The sequence below is a fragment of the Argiope bruennichi genome, chromosome 3 (genome assembly GCF_947563725.1).
Source record: "Argiope bruennichi chromosome 3, qqArgBrue1.1, whole genome shotgun sequence".
NCBI lineage: Eukaryota > Metazoa > Arthropoda > Arachnida > Araneae > Araneidae > Argiope > Argiope bruennichi.
This window is the reverse complement of record NC_079153.1, coordinates 118014623-118029730: the sequence shown is the minus strand read 5'-3', so window position 1 is coordinate 118029730 and position 15108 is coordinate 118014623. Positions and strand designations below refer to the sequence as shown.

The 15108-nt window shown below is 28.5% G+C and overlaps 1 protein-coding gene across 2 annotated transcripts in view; it reads right to left on the bottom strand.

Annotated features, from left to right (window-relative positions):
* Positions 1 to 2448: 2448 nt before the first annotated feature.
* LOC129964099 (solute carrier family 12 member 7-like) overlaps positions 2449 to 15108 on the bottom strand; it is a 615365-nt gene continuing 602705 nt past the window's right edge. For both annotated transcript variants that reach the window (XM_056078781.1, XM_056078782.1), the window contains exons 24-26: positions 13493 to 13776; positions 11026 to 11159; positions 2449 to 6497 (exon numbers count right to left, since the gene is read on the bottom strand). In XM_056078781.1, the coding sequence (XP_055934756.1) occupies positions 6406 to 6497; positions 11026 to 11159; positions 13493 to 13776 (510 nt within the window). In that variant the 3' untranslated portion in view covers positions 2449 to 6405. The remainder of the gene's footprint in view (positions 6498 to 11025; positions 11160 to 13492; positions 13777 to 15108) is intronic.

Below are 15108 nucleotides of genomic sequence, written 5' to 3'. Positions count from 1 at the left end.
ATTTTGTTTAAAACAAGTTTTTATGAAAGAAAACTAAGGATTATACTGTAATTAATTACATTGCACATAGTATATGTATGAAAATGGAAGTTTTAAAAGCTTGCAAAGACTGTCATAAAATAGGCCTCACATAATTTTAAATTATATCTTTTATCTTACTAATTTACTTCCGTTAATATTATTTATTTTTGCATAGTTTTGATTTGAAACAATGCAGTATTGTACAGCTATCATTTTGTTGCTATCAATTGTAAAGATGATATTTTTTGCATTCTTGGATTTCCTTACTTTTAATTAAAATGCATTAATTAATGTTTTTTCATTCGGATAAATGCATTCTTCTTGTTTTTACAGTTTTTGAATCTTATTTCAAATCTGGGTTTCTCACTTGTTCGATTATACTGAATATTTTACACAAATGTTCATTAATTATAGGATGTATTTGTTCAGAAAATTAAAGTCTGAAAAAGTTATGAAAATTCATATTTAATTCAAATGATATGAAAAAAATTCTGCAGGAACTATGTTTAATAAATTTAAATTTGTTTTTGCATTCCTCTGTGCAAAGTATTAGGTGCAAAATGAATCAAGAGTTTATATAATAATTCCAGAAAATTTGAGATAGTATTTAAATATTCGGCACATTCTGGTATTTTTATTATGATCTTGATTGTTTAAAGTATTCATTCTTTAGTGACGAATTTACTCATTAAATTTGTTTGATAATTTTGTAAGTTTAAATTCTACCACTATGTAGTAGGGGGGAAAAAATAGAGTTTGATTTTAGATTTAGAGTATGAAGGTTAATATGCTGTTAATTGCTAAGCATTTTTTTCCTTTTTATCTTGTGTGCATATATTTTTTTTAATGCAAAGAAATTCCTCTTAAAATGATTAAATATTAAATAATAGAAAGTATATTAAAACAAAAGTGTTCATAGTATAGAATTGGAACAAATACAGATGAACATCTATTTATAAACCAAATTAACGTAATTATACAGATACATACATGAAATTAAAAAAAAAAAGATATTGCTAAATTTTAATTCAATATTTTAAAAATTACTTTGAAAATTTACTTCTATGCTTGCTTTAATAGCATAAATAAAATTAAGAAAAGTGCAAATGAATAATGAATAAAAAAACCCTATAATTTACTGAGTTTATTTAATTGCTATTGATTGTGAATTTCATTTAAGCAGTGCAAATTGACCTTTAAAAAAAGAACATGTAAGAGAGAGCAAAAGATGGACATTAATAAAATTAGTAGCATTGTAACAATAATTTAAATATACTTCTAAGATAGAAAAACTGGGCAGTTAAGAAATTAACAAATGAAGCCTTTTTTCTTTTGCTTGGGAATTAAACTATATAATATTTGTCATTTTTTAATGCTCATTGAAAAAAAAGGGATATTAATATATTTTTTTATTTGTTTAAAATTATTCCATTTCTGTATATTCAAGTGAAATGTGAATTCATTGATTTTTATTTTTACACAACTTTTGGAAAAAGTCTAATGTGTTATGTAGGGCAAACTAAATTTTTTTGTCTTGTCTTATTCATAGAGTCTGATATCCATCAATATCAATTTAAGTACAGACATAACACATTTCTGCAGAATTGCAGATTTTAGCATTTTGGAATCAAATTTTATCATTCTTGAGATCAAATAATTTTCTTTTATGTAATAAGTTTGCAATATTTTGAATATCTCAAACAATTTTTGTCCAAATTTATTTATTTTATTCTTTAATTAATCATACTTATTTCATTTCTTGTTGTTTATTTTGGCATTATTCATGAGATCAGGGTTTGTTGTTCCAAGCCTGTGTCATATCCACAAGTGTATTGTTTTAAGAATGTGCATTAGTTCTTAGAATAATATTTCACATTCCATTTTGTGTTAGGAGTTACTTGAGTTAATTTGTGTTTGCTATGAATTTATCATAATCGTATAGGGATTGAAATATTTTACAAAGCAGATATGTTGTTAAAACATTATTGATTTACTTTATCCTTTTAGAAATAAATAAATAAAAGAATAAGATTATAAAAGCCAACCTTTTATGATTTTTCAGCATTATAAAAGGCTTTTAATAATATTGTGAAAAGTACACAAATGTATTTGCATTATATATTAACCCTCGATTTACTCTGCATTCAAATTATATGATTAATGTGGAATGATTTCTGTACACATCATCCCATTTCCTATTTACATTCCCAATTCATTTTGTCATATGAGAAATGTCAACTTTATATCATGTAATATTCAATCTTGATTGAATTCTTTAAATAAAAAAAAAAATGATTTCATTTTATTTCATCTGGATAGTACTCATTCATTTTTGAAAATATAAAATGCTGGGTTTCAATTAACCATTTGAACTGTATTGTAATTTTGTTTTCATGGCGTTGTTGTTATGGAAAAAGGAGACAAAAATGAAAAAACATTAAAATTTTATTGCATCCTACGAAAGGTAATTAAATGGTTCGGTACACATTTATATTGTGAAGATTACATTCTTGAAATGTACCTTTGATCAAATCTTTTCTGTTTTCCTGTTCCTTGGAAAAAATGTACCATTCCCATTTTCTTGTTCTTTTCAGCACTAATTTTAACCATAAAAGTATTTATCATTCATAACTTTTTATTTTATACTTAAGAAAAGTTACTAAACAGATGGAAAAAATCTTTATTTAAAAATACCAATAAAGAAAAATAATGCTAATTCAAAAGTTATTACATGAATAAATAAGGCAAGAAACTTAAACACCATTATGTATCTCTAAAATAAATGATTTTCGTTTTGTATGAATGAATGACAGATATTTTACTTAAATTTAAAAATTAATTTTTATTAAATATTCCATTATTTCATCCCCAATTTTGATTCATGCACTTTTATCTTTTGATACTTAATGCATGATTCTATAATTGAAATTAAAAAAATTAAATTTGATATTTAATATTCATAATTATTTGATTTTTTTTCAGTTGAAATTTATAGAAAAAAATATCTTCATATACTTCTACTTTGATAATAGCTCTCCAACTCTTAATAATCTTTTATCATAAAACTCTAAAAAATAACTTGATAGATAACTTCTAGATTGCCTGTAGCATCAAAGTACACTTTAGCACCGAACCCTAAAACAACTCTCACAAATTTCGTACTCTATAACTTCATTTTAAATAATGTCTACATCAACAGTATAAATACATCACAAATTTACCCTAACAGCAATAGAAGTGCTCAAGTGGATAAAACTTTACAATCAACTTTCTATAGAAATTTATTGTAGTGTAACTCTTATTGGCTTTGACTTAACATTCATTATCAGCATCTTATAAAATTGAGTAAAATACATAAAAAGCATTCTTCTGGGAACCATCAAATACAATAATTTTTGAGGATAAAAGTTACAGATATAATTCACTATACTTCATTTTATCTGTGACTATGCAAAAATAATTTTTGCTGGATCACAGTTATATTATCCTTGCAGTCGAAACGAATTATTTTACTTTATTCCAAAATGATAATAAAAGAAAGAATATAAGCATTATTTAAGATAATAGAAATATGTTTAGTAGACTTTAATAATAATCTATATAATTCATGAAATAAACATTTAATCCATTTAAAATTATGCATAGTTTTTAATTTTCTATTAACTTTCATTTATTTATTGTGCTTAATTTAATACAGTTTTTTTTGTATTAACATCAATATAATATTTTATATGAAATTTTATTTGCAAAATTATGCTATTAACTATTTAATAATGCTTTTATAAAATTGTTGGAATAAAGTAAAATCCAGCTAAAGAGCCTTATCAAAATTCTTTCTATTTAAATATTGATAAAAGATGTTAAATCACTAGAAAACCTCTGAACTCTTTTTTTTTTCTCACTCATCTTGAACTTGCAGCCTGTATCTATATTACCTATTTCTGACTTTCAATAGCTGCCTTTTTTATTGCACATTATAAGGAGCATTAAATAAAATTTCTCACGTCACAGATAAATGAGAATGTTTAAGTATCTCTTTAATGATTTTTTCCCCTTTTTTACTTTAAAAAGTTTATTTTGTGAGCTGTGAGTAAGACTAAATTAACCATTCAATATAATGTTTATGTTGAAACTTAATAATGGTTTTAAAAAATGCAGTTATATAATTTAATTTAAGGAGAGTAATAAAAAATATATATAGATGACAGTATGTTTTTATATTCAACTTTATTGAATATTAACAAGTATTTAAACTTTCAGAATGATGTTTTTTTCCTCTCCAATGAACAGAACTGAAAAATATATATTTAATTTAATTAATATGACTAGTAATTTTATTTCTAGGAAGGGCACTTCTTAGAAACTAGTTATTAATCCTGTAACATTGGTTTGTAATAGCAATGAAAAAAAAAATAATCTCCCATTTCTCAGAGTATTAAGTACTTTTCTTATAGCTTGGCAACACCTTTAACATGCACATATTTTAAAAGGTTCTTTTGGCACTAACTCTGAATTCTATAACTAATAATCTAAAACTTTTTTCAATGCCTTTATGAATGAAATTCTTAATTAAAACGAAAATTCATCTCTCACGTTTTTATTGGTGAGTTGAATTTTTTAGAATTTAAACTAAATATTTAAATCTTCAGAAAAATGTTAAAGACTCAATCTAAGAAATTGATTGAAAAGTATTAGTTAATATTGACTTATATCTAATGATCTAATTATGTTACAAATTGTTCTTAATAAAAAAGTTTCAAAATAAAGAAAGTCGAAATAATTTAATATACACAAATATAGGAATCACTTTGAATTTTGAATGCTACATAACACGATTAAATTTTAGGGGAAAGAAAATTTACCTTTTTCACCAAAAGATTTGATAATACTTTAAGACCTTTCTTACAAACTGAGCATATATCATTCATTATCAAAACTGTAAATTGTAATACTATAATAACAACAACATTTAATTTGCTCGCCTTACAATATTAGGAGTTGAACAAATAGTCTTAAGTTACATGTAACAACATTCCTTATTTTATTCTAAAATATGTATGAAACCAACACACGAAAGGGATTTTTAAGCCTTGTGAATCTTGTGAGGACTAGCTTGTAAGTGGATAACACACATAAATTTGAAACACAGTTATTTTTGGCAAGTTAAATGACTAGATTGAGATGTAACAAAACAATAACAATATATGTGAACAATAAATATAAAGTTATTTGACTAGGTAACAAAACACTGAATAACAGGTAAGTGTATAAAAAGCTTCTGGTTTCCAGGCGTCTAGGTAATTATCTAAGAATAATACATATGTACAAAGTGAGATGAAAGATCAGACACAGCAAGATTTCAAAAGTGATTTAACTTGTCATTTGATAAACATGAATTATTCAGTTTAATATGAACTCAGTTAGAAATAAGTGTAATTAAGAATACTAAAAACAATCACAGTAATTAAGTCAAAACACATTAGAAGTAGAGAACATGCATAAAATGTCCATCAAGGATGACTTTGAAAAATAAAAATGAAATGTTTGCTGAGAGATAAAAGAATTGTAATAGACATCATCAGTGCATTTGATCTCGGATATATACTTATCTTAGCAGTCATTTCAAAATTTGCATTGGCACTATTGACTGTATATCCTAATTTTGTTCAAGTATGCAAATATGAAAGGCTGTCAAATGTTCATTATAAAAACATTTTTTTCTTTAGAATACATTTATTACTTTAGCTTCCTTATAAACTTTTTCCTTAGGTATCCCTCTTATAAATATTTATTGATAGGAATATTTGAAAATTCCTTTTAGAACACTTTCATGGTACAATTCCGTTGGAAGGGCCCTCAGACAAAATTTTTTCAAATTTCATTATTTAACTGCTCATCATATCGTATCAATGAATGTGGACGCTGATGGAATTACGCCAAGATTCAAGCTTGCTGGTGATTAGGACCCTTCTAACGGAATGGTTCCCTTTTGCACTTTCATTTTTGCACACATCTTACAAAAGCTACAGAGAAGAAAAGGAAGCAAATTTTTACTGTTGAATAAGCATAATGAAAGACAATGCCAAAATTCCCTTTCCTTTCTGAAAAATGAATTCTATATAGTTAAAACTTTCGCACTAAAATTCAGTTCTGAATAATCCAAGCTGCTCAAATAAGATCAGATCATATGCTACAGCGCTATTACAGAATGAAATCAGGTAGGAAAAGAGAACCAAATCGTAACTTGTTTTCTATGGTATTGGAACAACAGATAGTGCATCCATGGTTTAAACTAGGCAGCTGCTTGTTTCCTTTTTTTTGAAGAAATGAGACGCTCACCCGTATTACCACCTGCCTCTGCAGATGCCGCCGGTTCCTGGTGCTTCAAGAGTAGATTGTGATCACTTCTCGTCCTCCACCACGAACCATCAACACTCTCTCCAGTCCCTCGGTGAGCACTTCAATGAATTCCATATCTGCCATTGATTAAGGAAAGAGCTGGGGAAAAAACCTTATTTATCCACTGTATACACAAATTTGGCATTTATATAAGATTAGGATCAAGTGGTACACAGTATGTCAAAATTTTAATTTCTGGGCCCGATACATTCGACTCTTAAGTATATCGTGTAGGTACAAACCCGATTTATTTCCATTCTTACTCTATTATCTTACATAAATGAAAATGCACGAGCTGTACTAAGTAGTAGCATATCGAGAATAAATAATAACCGGGTATACCTTTTCCGTCCTTTTCGAAGTGGGGCAGCGAAGATGAGCTATACCTATAGCACAAAATTTACATCCCAAATCTTATTCGTTAACTTCTTCCTTTAAATTTGTAAAATAAATGTACAAATATTGTTTTTTTGGTGACGCCCTCTAATTGGCACCTATACATATTGGCGCCTCATATGGCGCATTCTCTTTTACTTCTCTTTTCTCTATGCTACTATTCTCGTCGTTACATTAAACCAATATAAATAGAAAATATTTTACTTCAATGCGAGCCTCAAAAATTGACATTCCCATTTCATTCTTTATTTTACCACTAGTATTGAAATCCAATATTTACTAGAAAATTAGTAAAATGTAATGTTTTGATTTTTTTTTTTATTCTAAATCATTTTGAATACGAAGAGAGTTTATATTTTATTTTATTAAAGCGTTTTGATTTCAGTTTTCAACGCAATTAATTTTCCTCTTATTACAATTTTTTTCCCCTTTTTTGTCAATGTAATTTAGAAAGTCCGAGGTAATAGTCCGGATTACAGGGTAATAGAAATATTTAGATTTTTGAATTGCTGCTCCATATATATTTTCTACAGTTCATAAAACGTAAATAGTTTTGCCTACATACAATAGTCTCGCGTTTGTATTTAATTAGGGTATATATATATATAAAGTTCTGAGTTGTTGAGGATATTCGATATTAAATTTATAACTTTTAACAGGTGTTATTTATGAGCTTTTGATCAGTAACTGTGGTTTAAGCATAAGACTCATTCATCCATTCAATCTTTTTAAATTATCGATTTTAATTTCACAACTTCGTTTTTTTTAATTATCTGATACATTAAGATAATAAATGAATGTCTGCAATTATCTAACGAGTACATTTAAAATTATTTATATATATTTTGCTTTTAATTTTTAGTTTGGGAACGCATTGCTCAGGCTTGGTGCAAGGATGTCTAGATCAAGAAAAGTTAATTCGCATCTTACCAATATTTAAATTATTAAAAATTATTTTCCTGTTGTTTTGGAAATATTGTTATGCTCAGATTTCTGTATGCTACTGAGCCAAGGATTCAAAGTTTTTATTCGAAGATGCAACAATAAAGAAGCCTAGGGGAATTCGTTTAGATATTCATTTGATGGAGACCCTTCTGCTTGGGCCATATATATACAGTGGCTCAAAAAATTGAGAGTGCACCTTACTTTTACTTGATAAATCCGACTTTCAATATAAATAAGACATTACCGAGAAGTGCAAACATGTTTTTATTTTCACACATAACTAATGGTTTAATTTAGAGTAAAAATAAAGAAAAATCAACGAACAATTTCTAAATTGAAAATTTTCAGAAGCATTTCAAATAAACTTACGCAGAATTTTGCCTCAAAAAATTGAGAATACACCGATGAAATTTCTGCAATATCACGCATAGAAACAAAGTGTCGCTATTAAATTGCATGTCTTTTGGCTCTTATAATGGTCTCTAAACGTCATGGTACCGATTCGACCCATTTTTGGTGGTATCTGAAGATATTTTATCCCATTCTTCTTGCACCACTTGTTTTAAATGGGTTTTGTTTCTAATTTTGTATTTTTGAACCACTTTTTCGAGTATGGCCCACGAATATTCAATGGATTAATGTCAGGGTACTGTGGTGGTGTGTGTAACTGTTTTTTACAATGAAAAAGGCATCATACTTTGACGTTACGTGCATTCTGTTTGGGGTCGTTGTCCTGCTGGAAATTCCATTTTCCAGCAGGACAACTCAAATTTTTAGCACTTTCCTTTATATTGTTGCGACCATATGGTTCATCCAACTTGTTGCAGAAACTTTTCAAATCATAGGCAGAAGTGTAGGTGCTGAAACTGTGCGAAATGCCATTAGACAAGCTGGATATAAAAGTAGCATTGTTAGAGAGAAACCGTTTACCAGCTTGCAAATTCAGAAAAAGCATTTGAAGTTTACAAAAACTCATCAATTGAAGACCTATAACCTTTGGAAGAAATCTATATTTAGTAATGAAAGAAACCTCAACATTTTTGGCAGTGAGAACCATCTTACTGTATGGAGAAAGCCTAATACTGCTTTGTATCCAAAAAATTTACGTCCTACAGTTAAATATGATGGTGACTCCGTGATGATTTGAGGTGAAATGGCTTCATCCGGGGTAGGAAATTTAATTTTCATAGATGGCATTATAAATGATACAGTTTACTTGGATATACTTCGCAGCAATCTGGAGGAAAGTGTTAAAAATTTGGGTTTAGATGGAAATTTCATTTTCCAGTAAGACAACGACACCAGAAAGAATACACGTAACTTCAAAATATGGTGTCTTTTTCATTGTAAATAGCAGTTACACACACCACCACAGTACCCTGACATCAATGCCATTGAATATTCGTGGGCCATACTCGAAAAAGTGCTTCAAAAACACAAAATTAGAAACAAAACCCATTTAAAACAAGTGGTGCAAGAAGAATGGGATAAAATATCTTCAGATACCACCAAAAATTGGTCGAATCGGTACCATGACGTTTAGAGACCATTATAAGAGCCAAAAGACATGCAATTTAATAGTGACACTTTGTTTCTATGCGTGATATTGCAAAAACTTCATTGCTATATTCTCAATTTTTTGAGGCAAAATTCTGCGTATTTAAAATGCTTCTGAAAATTTTCAATTTAGAAATTTTTCATTGATTTTTCTTTATTTTTACTCTAAATTAAACCATTTATTATGTGTAAAAATAAAAACAAGTTTGCACTTCCCGGTAATGTGTTATTTATATTGAAAGTCGCATTTATCAAGTAAACGTAAGGTGTACTCTCAATTTTTTGAGCCACTGTATATATATATATATATATTATTTGTAAAAAAAAAAAAAAAAAAAAAAACAGATTTATGAATTTAACTTGTTTAGTTTGCTATCTAAAACAGGCTTCTAAGTTTGCATCCGTAAACATGGTTTCGTTTAACGAATAGAGGATGGTAGTAGGGGAAATTGAGTCACTGGTTTTTCGAGTTTAAATTAAAAGTATTTAATTTGTGAGAGTAGATTCGAGTTAAAAAGCAGTAGGTATTAAAGAGGCACATAAAATGAGCTATCAAACATTATGATAGAATAATGAAGTCAGAAGTAAATCTTAAAAGTGCAAATATGGATTTTTTTTTCTTTTTGTAATTTGAGAAAATTTTTTGGAATTCCACATAAGTACGTTTTGAGATTAATATCTGCATTATTCTTTAAAAGATACAACTTTGTCCAACATTACCTGCAACTTTTCTCGCAGTCAGAATCTGCATACCCCCCACCCCTCTCTTCCCTAAAAGTAAAATTTTAATTTGAAAAAGAAAAAATATAATTCTGGGGCAATTGATTCACGAAAAACATTAAATTGTAGTATATGCAGTTGAACCAACAATCGGAAAATGAATTCAAATTTAATCTTCAACGTTTTTTTCAATTGTTTATTATGTTAGATTTGAAACCATAAGATAACGTTCTTAGAACAGGGTTTACTTTCAGGCCATGAATTTTGAAATAGAAAAGTACTTACAGGCATTTTTCGACGCTCTTGTTTCCTTCGACCAAGAATAATCGTGATCTTGGCCTGAAATTTTTACTAGTTATTCTCTTCTATAAAAAAAGTATTTTTGTGGAATTCCGAGAATTTTGCACAAATAAATAAATAAAAAAAAAACTAAGAAAAACTATTTTATCAACTTTACTTCTGAACTAATTATTCGATTTTAACTATTGATAGTTAATTTATATATATATTCTTTGATAAATACTATTTTGTAATTTAAATCTTTCCACATTGATAGCTTCTTAATTAAACGCAAAGAAACGATGTTTCAATTTCCAACCTTTGTCAGGTAATGTAATGCTAACTTAGAGACCTTTTTGTATTGCAACAATAAAAATAAAATTGCTGTTAAGTATTTTTTCATACATTTTTCGATACTTTTCATAACAATTGGATTGGAATAATTACCAGGTCCTATCAGGCTGTCATCTATAATCATCTACTTCTAAAATCGATTCTGGTAATGGATAAAAAATATTTAAAGGTCGTCGAAGTGGAATGAAAAGATTAAACTGAAAATATTCTGAGCATGACCGTATTAATAAAATTTAAATTTATTTATCCAAAGGAAAGAAAAAGCTAATAAAATTATCGTATGTGTTTACGCTCAAATTTAAATTAATATAAATAAGATAAAAGGTATGTATTAGAAAACAAGAAAAAGGATACAGTTCTCTTCTCCTGCCTTTATCTTTGGAGGGCCAGGCAAATTAATGAAAACGAGTTGAGCGTCTTGTGATTTACTTGTGATGACTTCGTTCAGTTTCACAGCTGTGTGCATCCGTCGGACATTTGCTTCGTCCCTGAAAGAAACAACAGCCTGTTGAATGGGTCACATTTTTAATTGCCTACATCATGAAAAATCAGGCATTATTCCATATACTAGAGAGAAGTCTCATTCTTTAAACTCTTGTATACAAAGAGAATGTAGTATTAATCGCCAAAAATATGACTTTAGGATTTTAATGTATCTCCACGCTCCAGTTTAGTTTAGTTATATTAACGTCTTGCTTTAAAGCAATACTAGGGCTATTTTGGGACGGATCTCGTCATTTTGAATCGCGGTCAGATGACGAGGACGACACCTGAGATGGTATCCCATTCTCCAAAATTCCACACCACACCAGCGGGAGGGTATTCCAGACCTCCCCTTGTCCGAAACGCCTATTTTTGGAATTATATATATCTGTATGCGGATATGATAACTCAAACGCTTTGAACTAGAAGTATAAAATTTGGTATATGGTCATTACACCGAATTTATATATTTCAATCAAATTTTGTATGAAGTCCATTCATATTAACTTTGTCTGTCTTAAAGCAAGTAAATGTAGTAATTAAAAAAATGTAAAAAGCTATATTATATATATATATATAATTAGTACCGGAATTACGATATAAAATTTAGATCTATATCAAATTTTAAACAAAGTTCGTCAGAGGATGGAACATCTGTTTGTCTGTACTTTGTCATACATGTAAATGCAAAAAATCACAGCCGCAATAACTTAGATAAATAAAATTTGGATATGATCTTATTATTAAAATTTCAGTTTTCTTTGCTCTCTTATGAGGGCAAAGCGCTCATATACAGTACTATGAAAATAAAATCCAAGTACACGGGGCACCGCACTTATTGTTCTGTCTCGCAAACTTGGGCTAGACCGTGAAGGCTACGAATACTCTAATTTTTATTTTCAGAATCCTGCTTAAAAGTGTTTTGTGCTTCAGTATTATGTTGAAGAAAACAGAATATATATTTTGCATGTCTTTGTTTTGACCGATTAAATTCCAAATTGGACACATAACTACAGTTTTAATAATAAGATTTTAATCAAGTTATTGCACTAAATTTCATCAAGTTATTGCACTTTTGAGTTATGCTTTTACACATATGCGAATGTACAGACAGACAGGCAAGTCAATCCATTGATGTGTTGGTTCCAAAATTTGATACTGAATTGTACTTCAAATGCTAAAAGTGTGTTTGAGATATTATTAATTTAGCTATTTATATTTTATAGTTAGCGTGTTAAATTGCATTTGGAGAGATAGACAAACTTCTAATGAATGGATTTCGTTTTAAGACACATACCAAATTTCATCTTTCTAGCTCAAGGTATTATTGAATTATCGTATTCTGACCCATAAACAGAGCGGCAGAAAAACAGACAATCCCAGAAATGGGTTTTTCTGGTTCATAGTGGTCTGAAACGTGCAAAGATGTACTTTTAATGAAATGATAAATGCAAGTAAATGATTTAGCAAAGTTATTGGAAAAAAACACAACAACTTTAAAATATAATCTAGTTTATATTTTAGAGGTATATATATTTTCATCTATCTCGATCAATCACATTTATTTTCAAACTTAATTTAGATGTATATTCTTATATTTAAATAAATTCTCGTTTAATTTGACCAGTACTAATCCGTATGCAATAAAAAATAATCAATGTTCTAGATTGATTATATATTATTATTAAATTTTTCTTTGAAAGAAAATAACTACTTTGGCAAAATACTGCATTTCAGATTTATTTTTAATAAAATATAAATGATTTAGCGAAGTTATTGGGAAAAAATACTTTTAAATATATTCTAGCCTATATTTTATATTTTAACGTATGTATTTTTTAATAATCTGGATAAATCATATTTATTTTTATACTTAATTTAGATATATATTCTTATATTTTTTATATATATTCTAATATTTAAGCAGATTCTTTAATTTGACTAGCACTGGTGCTTGTGCCATACAAAGGCAATCAATTAATCAGTATTTTAGATTAATTATATGTTATTATTATTATTATTAAATTTCTCTTAGATAAAAAATAATTTTTTTGACAAAACTGCGTTCTTTTAATAATTCTCTTTTTGATGATATATGCCAAAGCGGTCCCAAAAATTTAACGCAACTTTGTAAGGTTTCAGAATCAAATTTGTGGTTTTTCTCACTTAAAGTGGATAACATACGTGTCATCTGGTAATGACGTACTATTATATATATTGGAGAATTGTCTGGCTTGATTACACAAGACGTTACATTCTGTATATTATAATAACTTCGTTATATTATAATCTGCTTGAATATTCTTGCACTCAAGTATTCCAAAGTTTTACAACTTACGGTTTCGCCAGCAGCATTTTGCTGTCTCCTGTCTTCTCAGGTTCGGCTGCCGCCTTGATGTCGTTTTCGGCTGGAGGCTCCTCACACGCTTCGATGGAGATAGATGGAGCCAGAGCAGGTGGGGATCCCTTCTCGTTGGGTGGGCTTTTGTCCTCTTTGGAGGGAGAGGTGTCACTCGTCGCATCTACGTCCACCAGATCCGCGTCTTGATCCGGCATCTCAATGAATTGAACTTTGTTAAGTTTGGAGGAGGATTGATTGGCGCTGTCTTTAATGGTTTGCACCTGATCAAAGGAGATTTCAGCATTTAAGGCATGCAGTAACTTAACAAAGACAAAACCAAACATCACGGATATCATTTTTAATTCTCGTGTTTAAAAATCCTTATGTTCGAATAGTTGGAAACGCGGAATAAAAATAAACTATATTGCTTACTTTCTGTTCGTCGTTTCTATAACATGACGTCACTGTCAGTCTATGAGCTACTAATTTATCGTCTGATTTTTTACTTTGAAATAATTATTCTAATACTACAAAGAGTAGCAAGAATATCGTTTGGTTATTTTTTCGAACTCGTTTCTCGACTTAATTCCCGCATTGTTTTAATATGCAATTTATGTTTATTTTTTAATAATTTTTTTGTATATTTTATAACCACACTTTTACGACTTTAATCGCACTTACGAATTGTATCATTCGTAAGTGAAAAAAAACTTAAAATATTTGAAATCAAGCTTCATTATATTCATTGGATTTTACCACATATAAAATAGCTTCCAGAATATTCCAGTTATAACGAAGTTGTTTGGGATTTCTTTTCTATCAGCATTTATTTGTTACTTCCAATTATTGTAACGTCACATAAACAATAACATTTTCATTATTATAAAATGCCTTTCAGGCGTTGCATCCTTTTCTGCCACATATTTGTAAGTTTGCAAGCAAATATCTCTTGTGAATCTAAACACAATAATTTTCTCCCAGAATTTAGTGGGAATGTAGAGAAAAATGGCCTGCCTACCTGTCTGGAAAGAGTAAGAAAGTAGAAAGGACGCCTTCATAGAGCGTAAAGAAAATTTCTAAAAATTATTATTATTTTTTTAAATTTAGTAACGATTTTCGTTGCTACGCACGCATAGCAGCGAAACGTATTTAATACATACGATGCACCGTTTATAAAAGGAAAAAAGAAATTTTTGTAAATATAGTACTTGCTATGTTAAAGTGGTGCTTTGCCATGGCAGAATTTTTTTCGCGAAGTTAAAATTTGAAAAAAAAAAAAAAAAATGAAGGATAATTAATGATAAATAAAACTTAAGAATATGGTACTATAATTCTTTTTCATATGTAAATGTGAAAATAATATTTATGCACAGATGCAAGGAATGAAAATTTGCTAGTTGTAATTTCTTTGCTAAAACTTATCCATGTCAAGATATATAATATTTTTTAAAAAAATTATTCAGAATTAATTTGCTAATTACGCTAAGTGATATTATTGAGCAATATAAGTTCCATCACTCCTATGGCTACAACACGAATCGACAATGAATAAAACAAAATTATTAACCAATGAAAAGGGTTAAAATAAAATCGATGCATGTTCTTTGAGTTAC